Below are 24,828 nucleotides of genomic sequence, written 5' to 3' on the forward strand. Positions count from 1 at the left end.
GCAGGTGATTGACCTTTGACATCACTATTGTTTCCAATTCGGAATCTAATATTCGATAAAAGATTGCGCAATATGCAGTTATTGAATGTTTTGTCGAGTTATTTTGCATATAGAACTAATTCGACTTCGCTTAATAAACCATCCTCAGTAAACAAAATATAAATAATCAAAAACAGTATTCGTATGATTGGTGACGTAGCACAAAATTATTCCATATGAATAACTGCATAACTTCCGTCAGAATGTAAGTAAATTCGGACTTTTCAAAGATATGAAAAAAGGTGAGAAATACCGAAATTGGAAGAAAAAATAACGGTGAATGCGAATTTAAAATTTCAGTAGAAGTCAAGCAAACATTTTGACAAAACTGAATGTAATTTCCAGAATAATTATTCAAAGAGATGATAAGGATATATTTCGGATATTGCAGAAATCAATGACTCTGCACTGATTGTGAGTTTATCTTAACCCTGACAGTCAATGAGGGTAAAATTTCCCTCTCAAAAAGCTTGTACTCTTGGAGCTGCGTAAGGATTGAAGCCCTTCAACGTTTATTCTCATTTCTTTCGTTTAACTTAGTTACTTTCATAATACAACAATTTTATGCAGAATTGTTTGAACTTTAATTAGAAAAAAAAAATTCCCTACTAGCTTTATTAGAAGCCAAGTTAAATGAAGTTAATTTCCACTGGATATTTTTTACGCTCATTGCCACGAGAGGCTCATTGCTACGGTTTGGATGCTTGCTTGCCAGGGGTTAAAACTCTTTGACCGTTCGGGATTAACGGCTATATTCAAGAGTGGATATTCCAGTATCAAAGGAATGGCTCATCGTTAGTCTTTTTCTAAGTCATGTTCCGCCGCTGGACCATTAGAGTATGGGACTGTTTCGTCGCGCGTGAAGTGAAAGCCTGACCGAGGTTGGCGTAGAATGTAAAGAAGTTTTAGTCAGAGAGGGTACAAGACTGGGACCAGTCACTCGAAGGCAAGTTGCAACGAATGTTCAGCGCAGTGATCACCGATTTGCAAAGGTATCAAGACGAGGAGAGCGACTGAGCGCCGCTTCGTTTGCTTCAGTCTCCTGGTCTTAGTAAGAGTACCATACCGAGAACTCTTCACTTCCATAACCAGAATCACAGACTATCTGCACGCAGTCTTCTCCAGAACGATTGCCTTCCACCTCCTGGTTAACGTGCGGGTTCCGGTCGTTTTTTTTTTTATCGACCTAGACACTTTTGTTTCCGGTCGTTTATCTTACAAGTTTTTTCGTTAAATCGCGGTGACGAGATTGCAACGGTGTCAGCGATTCCCGAAGGAGTCCATCTCACTTTGGACCAGCTGAAGAAAAGTAAGAAATCATGTACAACATCATACATTTAAATTTATTTCCACTATAACTTCCAGCTGAGCATTAACGATTTTTTTCATCGGTTATAGTAGAGGAATTACAATGGAAAAAATTTGAAAAAACTCCGACTAAACGGATTACAAAACTTGAAATTCAGACGTTTGCTATTGTTACCGCGTTGGAGAAGCTTTACATAACTTTTGAGAAAGTGTTTAATGACACACGTCGAGTGGGTTAGATGTTAGATATATTTCACCTCGCGAAGAAAACGTATCGTCTCTCATAGGCAATGGATTGTTTCAGTGATAGAGCGACAGATGAAAGTGGAAGAGTCTTATAATTTAATACCAATTGCGTGCTCGGCTGCTGAAGCTATATTATTACATCCACAGTTACAGGAGAAAGAGCTGAATAAACGAACCAGTCGTGACGGATTCTGTACATTATATACAGCTCGTGATAATTTCAGTTATCACAAGCTTTCTTTTCCGAACGGAACGGTCATAAATATAATCGCGGGAAACTTTAGAATCGCTTAGGATTTCAGTAAACGCTAAGAAACAAAAAGAGGAAGACGGAACTTTCGTCTGATAGTTATATTTGCTGGCGTGACCATAAATAATGCTCGAACATGTTAAGTACCACCGATTAGAACTGGAACGAAAAAAGATAAAATTACAAAGAATATAATTACAGCAATAAATTTGCGTTCAATTTATTTTTTACCGGTTTTATTACAGAGATTTTCGAATATCCTCAGTGTTCGTTCAATTTTTTGCCAAGCAATTTTACAGAATGGATATCCGCCTCCCAGTAACGAGTGTAAAAATAATACAAGTAACAAAGCCAGCTTACCATTAAACCCACAGACCCTTAACATGCGGTAAGCCACGAGAGTGAAAGTAATATTTATCATGTGAGTAAATGGTAATGTCATTGTTACAACTGGGCCAAGAGTTTAATTATTATTTTTGTCATCGTTATACGATGGGATAATTAGACTCGAGATATTAACCCTGAAGTTTTAATTAAAAGGAACATAAAATTTCACCTTATTTACACGTGCTCTCAGAATTTTGTCAAACGGTTTTATGACTAGTTGAATACTCGTACCGTGTCTCGGTGTTTACAAGGACGTAAATCTTTACGAAAAGTGTGAATTTACATTTCCGTTTTCACGTCACGTAGACTTTCTACAAAAAATCTGAAATTAAAGAGATATTTTTTTTTCTAACACAAACGCGCCTACTGCGTCGATTCGAAACTCGAATAGTCAAACAATGACGTGAGCATACAATAAGGGTACAACCTTCATATCAACCGGCAGACACTTGAACAATGCGAATATAATACGTATATAAAAAGTATTCTTCAATCTTCAATCAAAGAACACATAATTTAGTAATCATGATGGACGATCGTTTAGTCAATATTCAAATACGTCCAACAGCCGTACCGTTCGTTTATACCTCTTGTCCGCCTATTTATATTCAGTCCAAATTAACGACGGTAATCCATCTACTTGTTCGGTATTTTGAAATAATTTTATTCTTTTTTATCGATCCACCCACATGTCGCTAAAAATGATCTAAACCCCGTTCAAGGTTTTCTTCTCAGATTATCATTCCATTATGTATCGAAAGAATTCTGCAGGAAAAGTCGAACGTACTAGATTTTCGCCCGTTAGTCTTACTCGCGATTATCAGATAATGTACAAGGAAGGCAGGCATAAGCTGGCATGATCCAGTGCACTAGAGAGGGAATGCCTCGAGATACCTGCAGAGAGTAAATTGACGCTTTCACCACCTCGCAGACTCGCGCCGATAAGTAATTCCGGTATGGCATTTCGATTTTTCCTCGGTTCAAGGATCGCGTCTCCGCCCATAACGCATATTTGTATCGGCGGCATGCAGGCGCGTTTCTGTTAAAATCGCGATAACTGCACAACGTCCGATTACCCCCGCCTACGTACTGCAGAATTATATTATATATACGTAAGAATTATTGCCTCGCTCACGTGAGTTCCGATTAATGCCTGCACGTGACGAGGACATTTATACACATATACGTATGCAGTTATAGCTTGCCCGCGGGATTGCAGCCAAGAACGCAACGTGACTGCAGTTAAGTCGGTTTGTTTAACAGGTGCGCGTGAAACTAGCTGCCTACAAGCTGCAGGTGAACGGAATGTTCCTTTTTCCCTGATTTGACCTACCAAGCCCTGCAGCTAGAATAGATACTCGAGGTGTATTTATTCCGCAATGCAGTTGCTCAAGATCACCAATTTTACAACGTTTATTTAAAATCGCCTTTTTCAACTCGACGTCAGTGAAACATCGTTTGTCGATGAAGCCGCCCCTGTAGATCTTTATATATTTGACAAAAACTAAACGCCGCGAGCTTTGCGAATATGGCATAAATTTAATTGCGAATTTTTTCAGGCTCGTTGATTCCCATCGGAGCATTGAGGCGCTTTGCGTTACCGCCTTTGCCGTTTATAGTTAGGTAACATTATCGATAACAGTTATGTATTATATACACTCGCTGCAGTAATACGTATATCGAACTTTCCTGTTTTCTAATCCAATTACACCTACCGTTTGTATACATATGCGATTTATACGGGGAATAAATCTGACACGAAACGCAATTGCATATTATAAATACGCGTTAGAAAAGTCTTTTCTCAAATGTCTGGAATTAAAAAAAAAAAAAAAAAACTCGGGCGATGATCGAAGAAAAAATGCGTATGCGTATAATAAATGAATGTAAGCCGGCAAATCCATCGAAAATTTATTTATATATGTATACGGTTTAAGCTACACACGCGCTATACTTATGTATAATAAATACACACAAGCGAGACTCGGAGATTTCACTTTTAATGAGAGAACTCTGCTGCGGCAGCGATCAAGAGAGAGGGGGCATTGATGTCTCCTCTTTTCAGCTGCGGAGCGGAGAGATTGGGGGACCTACTGAAAAGAGAAAGAGATGCACACTGCAGAGGAGGAAAGTGCCCGGAGTCATCCGCAGCTAGGGTTAATGACAGCGGATATTTGTGGTCAACAGTCTGCAGCAGCGGAGGCTGACCGTGATCTTGGACATTGGTCAATAATCCTTAAGAATAATATAACGCCTCCGCATTATAGGTGTACGGTATACTATTCGGCCGATGACCGGATCACGTTTACAAGCGTGAACGCGATTTCAGTTCTATTTTTCTTATCTTATAACATAAATTATTCCACTTTATAGTTACTGCGAGTGCCGCATGCGATTTAGACGAAGAGAACCGTTCGTCTTATCCCACGCGGTTTTATTTACCGTTTTTTTCACAGCTGAGACGAATGATATTTGAATTTCTTCAAGTTGCGGCGTTCGAACGATTGAATTGAAAACAAAGACCAATACGATATTATTGTAATGTTTTTCAATATCTTCGTTGAGTTTGAACTGCGAACCGCGGGGACTTTGGCTCGTTTAGAAAAACGAGTTTGTTTTTAATTAAAAATCAACGCCCGTGCTTATAGGAATTTGTTCCTCATTCCGACTAAGAGTCATATTGCTGTTGGGTCAAAGTCACCACCATAAATATTGGAGATTGATTTCGCATGTCGTTGAAAACAAGAATCGCAGCATGGAGTTGTTTTTCTGAATTGAATTTGTTTGAACTCGTTTCGTCTTATAGGCACGAAATCTACGGACGATCCATTACACGCGTTTATGGGAATTCAACAGAGCATTGAGAACGTTATCCTTCACTCTAAGCGGTTGGCGGTTAGAATGATCTTTGCGAAGTAGAAATCTTCAACGTCTCCAATAGCGTATAGAATATCGAGGACATGCGAAACGCGCGATTTCTCGTTTCCTGAGACCATATCTTCTCACCAGTGAGCATAATGCGGCCGATGGAGTTTTCCTCTTCTCCAAACTTTTATAAAATGATAGAAATTTCTCATTTTTAATGACCATTTAAAAAGCAGTATTGAGAACATGATAATTTCATAAATTTGTGTATATTGTTTTCTATTATTACAAGCTCAGTCGATTCGTCTTTTTTCGTTAATAATTCGTAAATAAATTCCACGTGAAATATACTAGAAATATTTCTGTGTGGGTGGAATCTCGGACGTGAGAATGGGACGCATGCACAACAGTGTACATGTGCGATTGAATATCCAGGGGTGCTCGAGAGCGTAAGCATGCATATTAATGAGCCTGCAGCAAATTCCGAGGATCAAGTATATTGTACATACCTACCTATACGCATTGTATGTCATTGTGAACCTCGATCATGCATACGCCCAGCTTGACAGGGTCATTGAGAACAGGTTCTCCAGCGATTTAGTGCAGTATTAAAGAGGCTGGACATTAAAATGTGAATTAATTCTCTACTCAAAAGCACCTTGACTTTCTTTGTCTCACTCAGAAGCTGAAAACCAACAGAGAATTCAAACAGCTCGCGCAAATGGATTCTGGAATTCAAATTTTTGTTCGAATCCGGGCAAAACCGATTAACCACCTTGCTCGTTATTCAACAAACCGGTCGCAATGGTGATTGATCTAGGATATCCGCAAGTTGGCTCTCGTAACGCAGCAGTTGCACCAGCCTCCGCGGAGGATACGGATTAAAAAAGTTTTCGCATTATAGGTTTGAAAATACGGCGATCCTGCATCGCTCCGTAAATAAATAACTACAGGTGGCTGCGTTCCGAAATTAGCTTCCAGTACTGCCAACAATCTTTTATCTCTTTTACCCACAAACTGTCGAGTTTGTGATTAGCTCTTTCTCTGTCATATAGGGACTTTTAGCACTGCCAGTGACTTTTCGGAACGCACCCTATGATCGTTGCTCGCAGCCCTCGGCGCGGTTTCAGGGGGTTCCCCCACGTGCATACTTACACCTATGAGCATACTGAACATGCATGAAACATTTCACAACGGCATAAGACGGCGCGCGCACGATCTCCCGCGCGATTTTCAATCTAGTTCAACGGCTCCGCTGCGAGCCGAGGACAACTACTGTACCGCAAACCAAACTGTAACGCACATACAATCAATTTACAGTTTCAAAATCTTTCACATTGAATGTACACACATGATGAGTATAAGCCTTCATTCAACAGCGTCAATTAATATTCTCGGCTTGGATCAACCGTCCCAAACGGTGTAATTAGGAAATTAGAATTCGGAATCGCTGACGGTTAACTTCGAAATTTCTTTATTTTTTTTTTCAAATATGGAACGCGGGTAGAAAGTGAAACTAATCGTCCTAACAGGATAAACCGAATAATACGTTACACTAATGGTTTGATTCATTCCTGCACGCCAGATGTCAATGCAATTTTCTTCACCTACATCCCACGTCCGCGGTAAAAGGCCTGTTCTTCGATAAATAATGATACATTGTGATAAAAGTTCTACAAACCGAAGATCGCGCGGGAATCAAAGAGCTCGATCGTCTGTCCCACGGTTGAAAAAAATCGAAATGTCTTACGGTGACGCGAAGGGCATTACTATTGCCATTATTCCCGTTGTCTTTGACGCTGTTGTTATTATTATAAATAAAGATGAGGCCATGGCTGTACGTCGAATACCATCCAATATAGATAATAAATCCACCACTCCCGTCGTGCCCGAGACAAAGCGCCGAACAATTTCTTCCCTGCGGAGGCACACTGCATACAAACACCTAGATATACATGCATACGGACAGCGATTACCGGAGCCTTGACACCCTAGCTGTCCGTTGTAGCGTGGGCATGTACAATATACAAGCTTACCGCTGTCATTATCCTACGTAGCACAGTAATTGTCGGTGGGCCGAGCATGAAACGGCGTTGGGTTGCAAAGAGCGCTCCAAAAAAATGGCAGTAATTTTTTTTTATTCTCTCTTTATCGTCATATTATAGCTACGGACGAAATGTGATAGGTGCAAAATATTTTATTATACAGGGTACGTCGCAATTTTCGTTAATTTATTGTACAATGCATAACATTGTGATCCTCAACCTCGAGGCAAAAAGATCAGGTTCATCTTTTTCACTCTGTGTCTTGTTTACTGGATCGCTGTGCAGTAACTTTACAGCTCAGTAAGTACACCGAGACTCTTTGCGGCCGCGGAGACGAGAAAACCGCGCGATGCTCATCGTTCCATATTCAAATTCAATGACCTGATTAGTTTCTTCGTTTTTTTCCGTTGAAGATTTTTCTTACCGACGACCAACGGGTTGGAACAATTCAATTCGATAGAGATGACTGCGATTTTTAATCTAGCATTCGATGGAGTGGGTGCGGTGTAATTCGATTACGCCGTGCTGAATATGAGGAGAAATCATCCGGCTGCAGGCAATAGCCGAGGAATATCAGATATTTTGCCTATAAAGTGTTTCTACCGCAGTGATGTTGATAGTAAAAATCAGGGAGAACTAGGATATTCATTAAACGGTGACATCAATACTTTTGTCCTTCGAAAAGTAAGTGCAGACAGAAACGTGTAATTCCTTCTTCAAAAAAATTTATCTAGCAGGGTTTTTATTTAGTCATTAAACGCATTATGATCCGCATAACGCGTGTATACCTATTTTAAACTTTAATTCCGAGATACGGGAATTCTCAGGTTGCGTGCTAGAGCGATCTGAAGAGATGTTAAATATCCTATGAATAAAAATAGTCATTTACACTTTGTGCCTAAAAATTTATGTACCCAATTGCCTTGTGCATTGTTCTCACACAAACTCTACCTTTGCGTCCGATCACCGATATACTCTGCGGATTATTTATATCACTGCGATGCAGTTACTTCTTTGCTCTCTGTGACAGCTGCATGGTTAAGGGAAAACTGGAGCTGCTCACATCGCACCTATCCGAGCACAACTCGCAATATATTATTAGAAAACAGATTACAACCGTCTGTTGCAATACCGTGAGAAAACACAACGGTGAAAGGTAAACCGCGCGTGCTTTGAACTCACGTATTACAACCGTGTTAAAACGTACGTCTGCAGCAGTTCTTTGATTGAATTTCGTCCGATCATTGTTTGCCTCGGAGATCCAAGACGGATCTTTCGAGGAATATATTGATACACACGCACACAAGCAGTTATCGTAGGTTAGACAGTTGGAGGGGGAAAAAAAACTTGCGCTAATTTGAACTTTGTTTAAAAATCTCTCCCGAAAATTATTCTACTTATTAAACCACACACGTTCAATCAGAAAACAGTGTTAATTCAGTAACGAACGTCCTGCTGTAAGAAAAAATTTATTTTATAATCAAACTAATCACCGCTCAAGTGTCGAAAGTTTGTGTTTAGCAGGTGAACTGGCGATCCTATCGAGTGTAATGTAATTTAAAGAGTGACATCTGGTATGTTCAATCACCGAATGAATTTTCTGAGGGATCATGAGGACCTAAGTATAATTCCGTAGTCCCTTGCTTGCGAGAGCGTTCAGAACGAGTTGGCGACATCTGGCGGCAATTCAGGAATTTGAGAGAAACACCTGTTTGCCTCGTATCAAAGAAAAAATACAACGAAAACTGAACTTTTAAAGCGTTTGGTGCAGACGAGAAACATATCGACGCATTAAAGTATAAATTAGTTAGGTATTTGTAGTAAAAAGTATGTACCTGAGAATACCGTAAAAAAAAAAAACAAATAAAATAGAAAATGATGATGAAAAAAATTGACGTTCACAAAAATCTATTCCCATAATGGCATCGATTTATTACACAAATTATCACCAATTACGTATAAACTTATTATTTACACGAGGTTATCGAAAGTAATGTACGTTATATGTTTCTTATAACATAGGTATTCTGTTACTATCCGTGACTCTGATAGTCGCGAGGATGATGCAGGTTCTTAACCACGTGTATAAAATTGTACGGTTAATAGTTCTTGAAGTGTATAAATATCTACAGACCTTATAGTGTAGCCTCGAGAATTTTCGAGCCTCATAAAACTTTTCAACAAATATTAGTATATTAATACCAAGTAACACACGATCATATTCGGGAGTAAGAATGACCGCATGCCTATTGCTGACTCGTTCAGTGCCGATCCTTGAAGATGGTTTTAGGAAGGCGTATATAGTTTGTGGTATAAAAACATACGCGTAAAAAATTAGAAAACCTACCTAAGCTAAGCTGTTCCTGGCATATTTATATCTCGCGGTAGTTTATATACCGTAGCGAATTTTCGTATGAATTTACACCTTAAAGACGAATATTTCACAGGTGAACCACGGTGATAAAATCGCCACCAGATGAAACGGATCTCGATTTGAAACGGTTAGGAAACGCCTTCGCAGCCATGGTCCCGATAAACATCCGATCTTAACATAATCGAGCACGATTTCACTGCACTCCGGCTACGTTACAGCTGCATCTATTAAACGAAACATAGCACCGTGGGATAGCTTGCAATTAAAATACTGCAATAATAGCGATTCTTCTTTTATTCTTATTCCATCCTTTTTTCTTTATGTAACATCTTACGCCTAACTGTGCTTACGCAATTTGCTAATTGAATACTCGCCTCGCTCATGACTACCGTGCGTACGTATAAGTACCTTGTATATTATATACCTATAAGCGTAATTTATTTAATTCCCAAGGATTTGGTACTTCGCGTTGTTATTTTTCCCCCTCATCGACCATTGTCTTGCCTTAGGATCGATCGGCGCGGATATTTTTTCAAGACTAAACGGTTGAAACGTACGAACATTAGGTATGCCTGTGTACAAATACACATACTCACACACGCGCACACATAATCTTTTATGAATTCTTGAGGGAGATAAAGCGTTAAGTCACCCGATGATCTCACGGTGGCCTCCTTGTAATATTGTTTGTATTAATAAATTTAAAATCGTTGCGTATAATAAACCTGCAGCGTACGATCGTCGATATTTATATATGCAAACGCACAGGCTAACGTAAATTATACGCGAACAAAAGTTTTACGATTTTTTCATTTAATTTCATTTTTACATCTCTGTTTTACTCGCAGGAAATTCTATACGGAATTATATCTTCTTAAAATTTATCCAACATTATCACAGATTCCAATTAATTGATTTTTTTCTCCTCATATCTTTCAATTCCAATTGATAAATCTTTTCATACGGGTCGATTATTTCGGTCGTTAAATTGTCGCAGAATTTTGCTCGGCGACCTCCAAATTTTACATAATAATCCAAAACACGGTGGGAATCTCTCGTAAATTATCTACTTCCTCTGATTTATTTTATTCATTGCAGGATTATGCCAACGCCCATGCGGATCTTCCACTCGGGATTAAAAAAGCTAAAGTTCAAAGGCTGTTTTCCAGTTGGCTCGGCTCTAATTTATCGCACAAATTAGATCCCCTACCGGTTTTTTCGGAAATATATTTTATGCCGCACGGATTACATCGAGCAATTAAATAATCCTTCGTGATCACGCAACGTCCTTCTTTAACTCGCTTCAATTTAATGCACGCATAAACTATAATAATTGCCTGCGTATATATATATATATATATATGTATACACATACATAATAAACCAACTGCACAATGTCCATTTACCAATTTGCCTGCGGGTAAGGTGGAGTCGACGACAAGCAAATGCAAGGCCCCCGATAATTTATACAAGAGAACCACGAATTTGTAGCCACTTATACAATATAAATATTCGCACGTGTGTTATTTATATATATATTTTTTTCTTCGCCCGTACACGTATGATAATGTGCAAAAATCGAGTCATCAGAGGGGACGAATTTTTTTTTTTTTCTGCACGCGTAAAAAAACAATCACCCGGAAACGATATGGAATCGCGAATCTTTTTTCATTGGCACATGTATTATTCCTTCGTCGCATGTGCGATTAAAAACAAATTTCTTATGCCTTCCCTTTGTAAATGGCATACTAGAATTACACGATTGACTCGACTATATAGGTGTGTAATTCCCAAATGACAATGCGATGAAAAAAAAAAGATTTAAAAAAGATTTAAAAAAAAAAAAAAATCAACGTGGGCTGACACAATACAAATGAGCAGCTACAATACAGGCCATCGATTCGCCTCGAAAAATCTCTCGTCGAATATCTTATGAGATTCGTCGATCAGAGGCTTATGCAGCAAGCAGCAGCCATGTGTCTCGATCGATACGATTTCGTAATAAATTATTTATCCGGTGTTGTGCAGCTTCGTGCAGCTTTTATCGAGGTCTGAGCTTGCGGTCTCACCTCGGAACGTTAAGAGGCGTGCTTCTTGTCAAATTTTTTTCAATGCAATATATACTTACCACGCAAATCGGCGCGCCTCCTCGCCGAGTGACATTCTTCGGGGCAGCATTCTGGGATCTTCGGGGTCACGGCCCGTGAAATTCGTCCTTGAAGCTCATCGATGAATTCCGAACGGCTATCGAGTCGAAAAGGTTCCCTCGAATCCGGCCCGCGGTGTAATTATTCATGAGATAAAAGGAAAAGGGAGAAGTGGCAGCAGTTGGGGAAAAACTGTAGAATTAGAATTCTCGTTTGCATTGTATTCTCTTTCTTCACATTTATACCTTTCGAACAACGAATTGCCAAACCAGTTGCTTATTGGACCGAATAAGTTTAAATAGGTTTTTGTCATTCAACGTCGCGCGCGCGACATTAAATTTCGTTGACACTTTTACTTATACCTATATACGTATTATGTGTGTCACTGTAAAAATGTAATTGTCACCGCGCGGTTTAACCGCAGAGAAAATTCACTCGGTTTCAAACTTTTTTCATATCTATTTCTTTATAACCCGTGTTTAATCAGGTATTGTATACTAGTTAATTATACGTCTGGTTAGTAGTTGCGGTCGGACGAAAATTGCGTTTGAATGATACAGTTGAAACCGACGTTGCGTCTCAAGACTATGATATTGGCTCTACGATATGAGCCAAAAATTCCGTATTTATTTTTCTTCATTCACCAGACTGGCTGCCTAATTGTCTGATTCAACTTGTGCATCATCAGCCTCACTCAGCCGTGTAGGTAATGAATAATAAATCAAGCATCGCCATCCTTGAGGCCGGTTAATTTTTCATTTTCTTTCATCTTCCGACGCGTCTTGATTATATTTAGCGATATTCATACTCGGCAGTTGCAGGTACAGGTATAATGTAATATTCAAGCCCTATTCTGTCCGTGACACAGAAAACCGAGAAGCACGGTGCCTAAAATTGATCGAAATCGAAATTGGGGTGAAAATTATACATTTTCTATCACGCGATACGTCTAACGTTAATTGTGTATGTATAACATTACGCACATGCAAGGCATATTTACAAGTACAAGTATGTATAGATCGAGGGTATATGCGTGGATTTTGCAATCGGTTTCGTACATCGTACACACGCTCAAAGGCATTCACTTCACGTTCGCGGAGCTTTAGAATTCCTATTCGTTCGTTCTCTCTGTACCGCATGTAACTTACATACTTATTATAGGTATTGGTACACGTTTTCAGCCATCGAAAGGCGGCTGGACGTCGGTTCTTCAAAGAAGCGCTTCTATGACTTAATTCTTGTGCATAGCTTACAGTCAACAGACTTCGAAAGTATGTACCCTAAAAGACGATAAAAAATTACTCATTCCTCGCTCGTGCCTTGCCTCGGTTTTTCGGAGCATTACACCTCTCGCTTCTTACGATTGTCCTGTTTCTAGGTATGTATAGACATATCGATAGCGTGCCTTACGTAATTTACGTCAACAACTGTTTGATCCGAAAATAGAAAAGCGAAATACTTACGTATATTTTAAACATAAAAATCGCGGTATCAGGTGGATGGTCAGAAAATATATTCACACACTAATTTTTTAAAAATTTTTATCAATTATTTGCTTTTCCTCGTCTTCGTTTTCGTTCAAATTATTACGTATGCCGCTTTATGCATATATACATATCGTAATGCTGAACCGCGACTAAGAAATTAAACTTAAGGTAACGCGAACTCTTGTAGCAAGATGTTTATAATTGAAATTGAATTGACCTGGCTAAATCACGCCTATAACTGCGGTGAATAGAATTCTTTATTTGCCGTCTTACGAAATATATAATATACTAGACACAACCGGGCATTATGTAGGTACGCATTTAACCGCTGCAACGCGGAGAAAGGCTTGATGGTTATAATATTCGAATGAACGAAGATAAAGATTGTACACTGATTTATATTACTCCACCTCCTTGACAGATGCGGTAAGAATTCACCCGTTAGATTACTTTCATATTTTATCTTCGCGTATGTGAGTGGATTTTGGATATGTCAACGATTACTGTAAACGTGTAAATTTCCTCTTGTTTCGTTTTTTTTTTTTTTCAAGTTTCGATACAACCGCACGTTAATTACGTTAACACTGCGATTATCTTCCATATCATTCTTTTAAATCCGTACCGATTTACATCTTGGGCCTTGACGCATTATCGAAGGGTTAAAGCCGCGCATAAAAATTTTGTAAAAAGAAACGGCAAAAAAATAACGAAAGAATGAAAAGTCCCATCAAAAAAGTCGGAGCTACTTGACGCGGAAATAATTTGCGAGTCCGGAATTCGTCAGTGAATTCTATAATTCATGTCGAAGTTCGTTATAGAGAAAGTTTCTATATATATATGTACCTGTTCGCAACGTTACATGCGGCACGGCTGATATAATAAATATTTCTACCAATATACTTGTTGCTTTCAGTTGGCTAAATTCGGGCATTTGCGTGCGATGACATCCGACTGATGAGCGCCATGGCTTCGAGATACGCTGTCTTGATCGCATTCCTCGTTTGCGGTGAGTAAATATATGAGTATATAAATAAATGTATGTGTATATATTACACGTAACGCACACATCCGAACACATCAATTTTTATTAACTATTTATTGCCAGGCGGGAATTGGTCTCGTGCGTATACCGCGTATCGTGGCGTGGGATTATTTCACTCTTCGCGATAAATTCTAAAAAAACGCTTCAGGCTGTTGCGATAGGTAAAGCCGTAAAATTGACATTGCCGAAGCCTCTTATTGCGAACCTTGACCATCGGAAGCAACAGTAACTGCAGTATTGGCCATGCTAATTCCATACGTTAAAAGAAGCGTACTAATTTATTATATTCGTATTTTTTTTTCATTTTTGTATCTCAGCGTATTCAAGATCACGTTTAATTTAACGGTTTCTCTCCGTCGCTGTTGCGGTGACGACCCGCGTTCCGAATCGAAGAATCAAAAAAATAAGACCGGTGCTAAATTGCGAACGTGATCTTAAAACGCTTTGGTCACTTTTCCTGATTATATAGAGCCTGCACTTGATGTTGCCAAATCCTGACACTTTCCCCACATGCTGGATAGAGATACCCTCAATAATAATTGTCTATCGCAAGGCCAGCCTGGCGAACGTTTCATTCGATTACTGTCAAGGTGTTACTAAATTATGTGTGTATCGGTTCGATACGTAACGTGCTCCAATTTCAATCAACTCGATAATTTATAATCCGATATATTTAATTTCCGTTTTAATTATAAAATCTTGCCGCGGGAGGATATTACCAATAGGGTTGCAGCGGATTTTGAAAAAAGAAAAAAAAAAAAAAGAAATAATCAGCACTGACTCTATACCTGCATGTCAACGGATAGACGATATTAGTTTTTCGCATAATTATATTGTTTGTTATAACTGCCTAGTTTTTCTCGTTGCAATATAATGCAGCGTCCTTGCCTTGCAGCAAGACCATAATATGTATAATGGATATACCTATATGTTGGAAAGTCGCTTGTAGCTGTGGGAAAGACAAGCCATTTAACAATAATTATTGTACCAAGAGTACGAAGCATGTGCGTGAATATATATATATATAGGTGTATGTAGGTAGAGCTACGTTATACAGAGTATGAATCCAATCGTGAGAAGATTAACTTGATCCCAGGAGCAGGTATTAAGTGAAAATGATGATGACGATGATTGTGGATAATACCTTGTGCCGAGAAAGAAAGTGAAGAATATCGACTTTCCTCGTTTATCCGCATTACCGATTCATCGACTTCACCTCGTTGTCTTCTCGTTTTCCAGTTGCTCAAACCTTGGCTCAAATTTATACCGGAAATTCGCCAGTGGCTGCGACGCAAGTACCAGCAGCATCACCAAAAAATGAATTGCTCACGCAGACTGTTTACGGATTTCTCGACTTCACGACGACCATTGGAAACACAGTGATGGTTTTCAGTCCCAACAGTGCTCCTCCTGGTGAGTAAAAATATCGCATTTTCTCGTTTTAAGTACAGCAATAAAAACTTCCCTGAACGGGATAACTCTACGATCTTTGTTGCAGACGTATAATTTATCTCGTAGAATTGAAACTCTGCTGGCTCGTCTGCCTCTCGATTTTTGCACATACGTTCAATTTCAAGGACTCAAAAATCCTTTCTTCGTAAATACCTGCATCGAGATGCTCTCGAGGTGTTCGAGCGAAACGTTTCGCGAGTTTATTTTCCAAGCATATATATAACTCGCGGCTGTCGAGTCACTCGTTGAGAATGTTCATCTCCCTTTTTTTCATTACTTTTTTTTCGTTTCATCTCGATTGCTTTGTTCGCTGCATTGCCGCTGCGCGGGAAATTAAACGTCGTAAGATAATATCTTGGAAAAACATTAAGCATCGCGCGCATTGCGGTGAAAATAAAATTACTATTTCAATTCTGTAATGAATTAGGAAATAGATTACGCAATAGAACGGGAAATCGACGAAGGAAGCGACGACGGCTAAACAGTATGAAACAGATACACGTAGGCGGTAGTTTTTGCCTCTATTATATCCTGCTTGCTTCATTCATATTCTCCGCACAACTTGTGCGTTGGATACACGATCAGAAGTTTAAAAGTAACGCGGCAATACCAATTCTCCGTTATACGATGTAGCGGTTGTTTTCGGGCTGACCGACGCGGAGGAATAAAACGCGACTGTAAATTTGCAAAGAATATCAGATTTTTTTATATATATATAAAAGTAGAAAGAAGTGCGAGTCGTGAGTTTAACGGATCGCATAAGATTCTCGTAATAAATACCGCGAGTTTGCCGGCTCGAGTTGCTGTCGTAATAAGTACTTTTTACAATTAAATATAGAAAAGTACAGAGCCTTATAGAAACGGTATTGCGGATTGTGAGCCGGCAGGTTTTTTTCCCACCCATTCCCGCTGCGTGGTGAAAAACTTGTTTCATACCGATCAGTATAATCACGTGTGGTTTGAAAATGAGAAATGCGCTTACGTGCGCCTTCTTTCAGAGGGAAACAAGCCAGAGAAAACTGTCGTCAAGTCGCAAGCGCAACCGATTCAAACAAAGCCGGCGGAAAGTTCGAAAAAAGTACCCGACATCCAGCCCAGCAAAACTCACAAGAGCGAATCGCGTGAAGAGACGAAAAAACAAGAGGTTAAGGAAACCAAGATCGTCGTAAACTCGGTTATCAAACAGAAGGTCGTGAAGAATTCCGAAGACAACCTGGTGCCGGCGAAACGTGAGGTGAATATATAAATTATGGTATTTTAAACATGTATGACGCATTTCTTTTCTCTTTATTACGCTCAGCAGACTTTAAAGCTATAGACGCGATTCATTTCGATTGCGGTAAAAACCAACCGCGTTACTCGAAAATTTTTACTCGTCGTTCCGTCATGCCATCCTCGACAACGAATCAGCCGCGTGCCTTTGTATATAATCAGCGGATCAAGCGGTTAACCGAGGCTAATTGTTCTTTTAAAATTAGTACGCGTTTCAACAACAAGAAGGCACGAATCGGGATATTTCTTTTCGTCACAAAACCCGACGACTGATCCGCGATTGTTCCCGAAATATTTTTCCGTCGATTGCGCAACAGCAGAATTTTTATCCGAAGTATTTTTGCGAGTAAACCGCAATCCGTTGTGATTTTTATGAAAAATTAGAGATTCCACAAGGCGTTGCTAATGAATTTTCGCGTTTGCACGGCGGAAATTGAACCGCGGTAATCGTTGAAAAGAAAAATTTTGGCGGTAGAAAAATCGTGACGCGTGACTCCTTCAGGCTGCACCTTTATGAGGTTACGCATATTTTTTATCTTTATCACCCAAGGACGTAAACGATTTATCGTTTGTACAAGTTTGTTGGATCCAGGCATTATGGTACTTAAAAATAAGGAATTACGTAACGAGGAGAACACGTGCTTGCGGAAATTACAGAGTGTGAAGACTCGGGTGGACGTTGTTACGAACAGCCCCGTAGTTTCGAGCGTTGTGGAAGTCCGGCCGGTCAACGAGGTGCCAAACGTTGTCAAGAACAATTTAGCCGAGCCTGAGTACGACTTCCTGTCAAAACAGCCGACCCAGAGCGTCGACGAAACTTACAAGGTTTGTGCAGAATCGTATCCCCGTTTTTCCCCGCACGAACATTAGTGTAATATAATTTATACAGGTACCTACACACCGGTTAATTAATCCGCAGAGTACAAACGAATCTCGCTCTACTCAAGGTTGTGCAATAACCAGCCAATACGAGTACAATGATCACATACGTACATGCATGCACACGTGTACAGAAGTGAGGCACGTATGAAAGCATACGAATCGAGAGAAGGGAACGTCGCTCGTTGCATTATTATAATATTGTGTATACACGTATACATGCAGATATATTTCTTTTTTATGTAAGTCAGGGCAGCTCGCAAAATGAAACCCATTGAATTTTGAAGTCAAAAGCAACGGGCTTATCTTGCTATCGCTGGATTGGTACAAAGAAATTCGCAACCATATTAATGTCTCGTCTCATTTATTTTATTTCACGTTTGCACGTACACTTGTGTTTTCTCTCTTCTTCGCGACCACGTTTCTTTCAAATACTATATGCTTCCTTTTACGATCGCTACTCGCTCCAAGGACGCGGGGCGTGCGTTATTTAAGTTTGGCAATTTGACACGCAAGCTTGTTAAAAGTCCTTCGCGACACGCTCTATGCTTGTAATAATTACGAACGCACACGATGTAATGCGAGTCAGGAGTACGAGGCGCTAATGAAGTAGCTTCGTTGTTATTTTACCGTATCGCCAGTTTCGGATGATCGTTGTGGGAATGATTTATATCTTAAATAATTACGCCTAACGATACAAATCCTCCATTCGTTAAAATCAAAGACATCGCGGATGGTTCAACAATTTTTATCACCTCCATTTTAATATTCGACACACTGTTTCTCTTTACTGTACAATAACTTCAAACAATCTCGACTCTTCTTTTTTTTTGTTTTGAATGAAATTTACAGCACGCGCGAGTCAACTGTGTAATAAACGTCTCGAGGGTGCGATAAGGTATAACGTATAGTGTGTTATATACAGAATATGAATTACTTTCACAAACGGATTTAATTGATGCGAAAAAGGGAAAGTTGCGTGTCACACATTCTGTACCTACATATACTGAAAACCGGCGCCGCTATGTTAGAAACTATGAAATATTCAACACCCGGGTGTAATGGAATATATAATTAACACGGGTCATGTCGAAGAATCTGAAAATGTTGGGTGTGCAAAAGAGTTTGCATTTCGAGGTGACGATGAGTAGTACGATAGTACCGATACGCACTGTGCGTACAAATCGCTTCCCGATTGTTGCAAAACTTGGTGTCAGGCACTCGAATCGTTTACTTTTGACTACCGGCGAAGCGCGCGCGTTTATTCGCGGTCCTTAAACCGACGATTATCAAATGCTTCCAAGAACCCCGATTGAGGTAGGTCTGTTACGTTTCAGCTTATAAACTTGAGACCATCTTCGAAACATCAGGCGAAACCAAGGCCCACGGCTAGACGATCCAAGGACAACCCAACCGGTTTGGTAACGAAACTGGGAGGCACCATTGTCAAGGATGGTTTGACCACCGTCCACGAGACCAACGTCATAGGTACTTACATCAATGGAAAGTACGCCCAGGTACTACAGAGTTCATCGCGCGTGTTGGGTGGCGTCCAGCAGCCGGAGGGTAAAATCAGACCCACCAATTCCCACAGGATTTTGAAAACCATCGGACCTCAGCACGGCAAGCCGAGACCTCAACTCGAGCCGACCCCGACTCTTCAGGACGACTCGCCGGGACTTTCGCCCGAAAGCATCGTCAACGCTCAGTCAGGTGAATATCCATCCTTCGCTGATCGATGCGAACGTGATGAAAATAAAGAATCCCGTTTTTCACTATTTTCGCAAATATTCCGGGATTTAGTTGAGTCCGGAAACCTTGCGTAAGATTTTGAGGAGTGTATACCTGTGTTGCAATTGTATTGCGTCGGTCTTGTACGGATAGCGTGACTCGTTTCGTGGGAAGAAAAAAAAATAAATATATCTTCAACGAGTACGAGGACGTTTGATTGTAATACGGAGAAAACCGGGTAACAAGTGCGGTTGGGCATTACGGTTTGATGCCGGGCCGGATAAAACCTGTAATTCTATTCTCTGTGCACCGAACAGGTACTAACATAAGGACTTCTCGGCGTCATTCGAGCAACAATCAACACCGTCCCAAGTTCCGTAACAACAAGCTTCCCGAGGATTCCGAGAGCGGTGAACAAATTTCCACGCAGAGATCGTCCGGGAAAAATCGACCAGCGGCCGGAAGATCCGGTTACAGGTAATCGATCGACACGTGATTACACGGATCCAGGAGACATGACACGAGGTTACACTTTGCATTTGATAACAATAATTGTAACGTTGCAAACTGAATCGCGCACGATATGGAAACCAATACCCAAACAAACAAACACGTACACGTACACGAACACGGAACAGAGAACGGTCGACGACCCTAGTCTCACTTCGAGTCTGGTCTGCTTCGGGATACTTTCAGGAACAGAAGTCAAATCACGACGACGACGACTAGCGAAGCACCAGTAACTCGACGTAGAAACGGTTTCAGGCCAAGTAATCAACCCAGTCCTCCAGCGAAGCAGAATAGAGCGAGAATCGAGTCGTCATCCTCATCATCGTCGTCTTCGTCATCGAACAATTCACCAAAGGTAAAGTTCCCGAGGGCACCAGGCAGGTGGTCATACAAGACGACCCCTAAACCACGAATTGCGATCCGCAAGCAGGTTGAAGATGACATCGAGAAGCCCTTGACGCCGGAAGCCAGTGTCCAGGTCCAAGAAGTCGTCGTTGACGATAAAGATAACAGACAGATCCAGATCAGCCAGAAAAAGATACAGGAACAAGAAACAACTGTCGAGGACGAGCAGCCTGAGGCCAGAGAATCCGAGGATGACGGAGACGCCGTTCAGGAACCGCAAATCCTTCCGCTTGAAACTATCAATGTCGAGATATCGACGCCGGCCGATTTCAACGACGTTTACTTCGAAATAGCCACCATCAAATCGCCTTACACATTCCAGGTGAGCAGTTTCAAACTTTGAAAACCTCGTTACCCAAAATATTTCCTATTTCTTGGTGATATATTTTCCGAATATTCGCCCGTAAGGCGCGTCCTCTTTCACAAACTTTCATCGAATAAAGTAGAAAGTGTGCTAAAAGTCAGCGTTGTATGATCACGTTCAAAAGTAGCCCAAGACCTTTAGCGTTACATTGAAATTACGATAATAATAAAAAAAAATAATAAAAATTCATAAACTTATTTGAACGCATCGCTTTTCACCCGTGTCTTCGAACGATCCTCGAATGCAAATTCACCCGCGGTTAAAAAATAAAAAATTGCAAAATGTACACGAATGACGATTTTTTCATTTCCTCGAACGACGCGAAGGTTGGAACGCAGAGGAACACTCGGTACGTGACGGTGACGTCGACGGTGAAGAAGAGTTTCGCAACGGCGGAAGCATCGCCGTCGGTAAACCCGTCGGAGCCACTAACGGAGAACATTCTAGCCAACACTGGCGCGGCGTACGAAACGACTCTTCCCCTGGACTCGTCCGTGGCGACACTTCCGGCGATATCCCTCGACCCAGGTCAGGCGACGCCACCGTTGGAGACGATAACCGAGACCTTCTCGACGACTCAAACGCTCCTCAAGACCCACCTTCTGCCGGTGGTGGCGGATGGTAACACGACGAAGCTGACTCTGGTCCAGACCTACCACATCGCCAGGGTGGTAACGGCCACGAAGACGCTACCGCCCATGGAGCTGTACCAGTTCATACCGAGCAAAACTCTCAACGAGTTCAACTCCCGGCTTGACGAGGCTGGAAGCGAGCTTCACCTGGAGCTCGACTTCGGCGACGACGACAGGGACGACGATGATATATTAAAACGCGTCGCACCCCCGTCCGACTCTGACTCTGACTTGAACCCCTTCCGCCACGGGGATTCAGCCGGGAAGACCAAGGCTGGTCAGGAGGCTCACCCATCCCCGATGGAGCCTCAACTCAGTCCGGAACAAGCCCAGCAGCTCGCTCTGCTCAAGTACTTCGGCCAGCCTCAGCCCCAGGTGATAACAACCTCGCGGCCAGTCGTCGTCGTCGAGACCCTCTACGAGTCCCACGTTATCCCGCTCGTCAGCAAGGGCAACACCATTTTCTCGACCCTCTCGAGGCCCGTCGGTACCGTACCCAAGACCACCTACGAGTACGGCACGTCGACCATCGCCCCGCTCCTGCCCCAGGTGCCCCAGGTACCCCAAGTACCCCAGGTGCCCCAGCAGCTCTTCCAGCAGCCCCAGCAACAGCAGCCCCAGTTCACCGTGACCACGGCTCCGATAGTGACTCAGACCCTGGCGACCGTCTCCGACTCCAGGGTGCTCAGACTTACCTTTGGCGCGAAGACAGCCTTCACGACCTTGTTCTCAACGAGGGTCGTCCCCACCGCGGTCACGACCTACGTGACATCGACAGTCCCAATCCAGCCGACGGTACCAGCTTTTCCGGGTTATTTCCCACCCGCGGTTGGATATCCGGGTTATCCGTTCGTCGGTTAGACGATTAGACGTTGCTTCACGTATCGTGCGTACAGTTTAGATCGAATGTGTGTTTTTTTTCTGTAGGATCATTGCCGCGAGATATATATATATATATAATCATACATGTACATACACGTATAACTACATTCGGACCCGAAAGTTATAATCAGGGATCAGGGATCCTTCCGGTGCTGAGAGACGTGTATCCAGCGTGGTGAGGAGTTTGCCTAACGCCGTTTCTTAAATTACCGATCGACATCCGCAGTGTCGATCGAATCGTTGCGATTGCTATACTTTACAGTCTTGAATAAGATCTTCGATCTTAACAACCGTCGTTTATCTGACCTCGATTTATCGAGGCGAGGGAGCGGCCTGGACCGAAGGCGATTATTCTCATCCGCCGTGCACGCATGCATGCGATCCCGCGAACGTGAATGTTTCATTAGCAGTGTTATTAGAGGCGAGGGAACCTATGCGGAGTAGCCTCGAAAGGCGGAAACGGAGACGGCCGTGTCATTATTTGATTTGAATAAATTCTATTGTCATTTTTTGACAGGACCATGCGAGCCACAGCCTTATGGTATTTACATCCGCGTACCGGCGTCCTGATCGTTGCTATACACGTAGGTGTACACGCATAATTATTGTTCACTTTTCTTTTTTCATTTCCGTTCTTTTCTTTTTTACACCTCACTCCATCGCTGGTCTGCACTCACCTTTGCCACTTCAGTTCTTGCTCTCGTTTATTCGGCGAGACCTCGACGTGTATCAGGCAATGGCATCGATCAACCAGTAAAAAGAAAATTATTTCATCCATCGTTTCCCACCATCGCTCCGTAGTTTCGTAACTTTTCTACACGTATACGTATGACTTGTAAATAGAAATATGTATGCAGACGACGATATACATTTAACGTAGGATACCCAATCGTTGTTATCATTATAATAATAATAATAATAATAATTATTATTATTATTATTATTATTAGTATTATTACCACGTACACATGTAATCACCTTAAATTATACACACACACATATATATATATATATATATATACATATATATTATACGATGCCAGTGAAATCAGGATCTTGACTGATAACCAAAATAGTGACGAAAATTCTGACACAAGTATGTGTTTTTCGAATTATTATACTTTGGCTCAATTTAATTTATTGATCTTTTTTTTCACAGAATTTTTTTGAGCAATTATATATATAATTCGTATGCACTTGCGCAAATCTTGTCGTAGATCAAGTTATCGATCAGTCCAGTCTTCAATTATTATACTGTATATAAATTATTAACCAAACTCTCATTGTCATGTATTGTACATTTAATTACAGATAAGTATATGAATTTTGTAAATAAAGAATGAAACATTGAATAATATCTGTCGTAGTTATTTCACGCGATAAGGAATTTCCGTAAATGCGTTAAGTTGCGAAATACTTCTCGGAACTACTGAAAATTAATTAAAGTAAAAAAAAAAAAAAAAAGTTACTCGTACCCAACGGTCGGATCAGATATAATGAGGTATAATTCCTTCATAGATTACCATCGAAACGATTGATAGGTACGTAGCAGTACGTTACGTTTGCACTTTACCTGCCTTCCTAACGTTCATTATACCCACCCAGAACTACGAAAGTTTATAATACAACATCGAATACTTGTTACGAATTGCGCAACTGCTGCTGGTAAATGCTTCGATTATGTGGTCTGCCATTATCACAAGTATCGGTATACGGACTTTACATGCTTTGTTAGCCAAGTATTCGTTAAATTCGCTAGACCCCCAAGCACAAGGCTTGGTAAAAAAAATTTTGAAAAATAATATTAAACGCCATCGCCGTAATGTTTGACAAATTGCGCTCAGTCATAAGTCGTTAATCATCAAACTGTACAGGTATCAATTAGTTCGCAGTTGGACAGATTTTTCACCAATGTATGATTGCTTCTGCGTTTCATAAATTTTGTAATCCTCGATTGATAATATTTCGAGTCAATGTTCTGACTGCAATTTAATTTCATCACGTTGTCACGATTATTTCGTTTTCTTTTAGTTCATTCTTACTGGTCGGTGGAATAATTTTTTTTAACTGTTAACGGATCGGCGATCCCTCCTCCTATCTTACGAGCGACCCAAATCAGCTGCTCGATCGCTTCGAGGCTCATTAATTTTTATACCTTGGACATTTCTTATTTCCGTTCAGCCCAGAGGCGTCGGACACCGATGTCTAATCGAATGGTATACGCGTTATCGAATATGTTTTTGAACTGGGCAGGGATCACGTATAATGGACAGTTTGCACAAGAGCGTGTCACTCCAAAAGGTCATGGTTAAATTGCTGGCAATACTCAAAGGAGCTATTGTATCACCATTACCGAGTCAGCTCGCCTTAAAGGTGGCTAGCTATTCAGAGCAAATTTTTTTTTCACTTCTCGAACTGCGTTCTACGTCTCGGTAAAGTTGGTTCAAATTTTGCGTCGATTCGAATTTCACTCAATTTCGGAATCGTGATAAAATCCTCGAGTAACTCGAT

General features: G+C 40.9%; 1 protein-coding gene across 4 annotated transcripts; it reads left to right on the forward strand.

The window, feature by feature from the left end:
* Positions 1–915: 915 nt before the first annotated feature.
* On the forward strand, positions 916–23,672 carry LOC124184651. Of its 4 annotated transcripts, XM_046574601.1 has the most exons (10): positions 919–1,348; positions 14,062–14,154; positions 15,430–15,603; positions 16,641–16,876; positions 17,572–17,739; positions 19,131–19,506; positions 19,842–20,001; positions 20,221–20,389; positions 20,465–20,761; positions 21,130–23,672. In XM_046574601.1, the coding sequence occupies exons 2-10, from the start codon at positions 14,103–14,105 to the stop codon at positions 22,294–22,296; spliced, it is 2,799 nt and encodes a 932-aa protein (XP_046430557.1). In that variant the 5' UTR covers positions 919–1,348; positions 14,062–14,102; the 3' UTR covers positions 22,297–23,672. The 4 variants fall into 4 exon arrangements, with proteins under 4 accessions (XP_046430558.1, XP_046430556.1, XP_046430557.1 ...); XM_046574600.1 differs by having other exon boundaries at positions 917–1,348; positions 20,290–20,761; XM_046574599.1 differs by having other exon boundaries at positions 920–1,348; positions 20,221–20,761.
* The last annotated feature ends 1,156 nt before the right edge of the window (positions 23,673–24,828 follow it).

Source organism: Neodiprion fabricii, chromosome 6 (genome assembly GCF_021155785.1).
Source record: "Neodiprion fabricii isolate iyNeoFabr1 chromosome 6, iyNeoFabr1.1, whole genome shotgun sequence".
NCBI classification, from domain to species: Eukaryota; Metazoa; Arthropoda; class Insecta; order Hymenoptera; family Diprionidae; genus Neodiprion; species Neodiprion fabricii.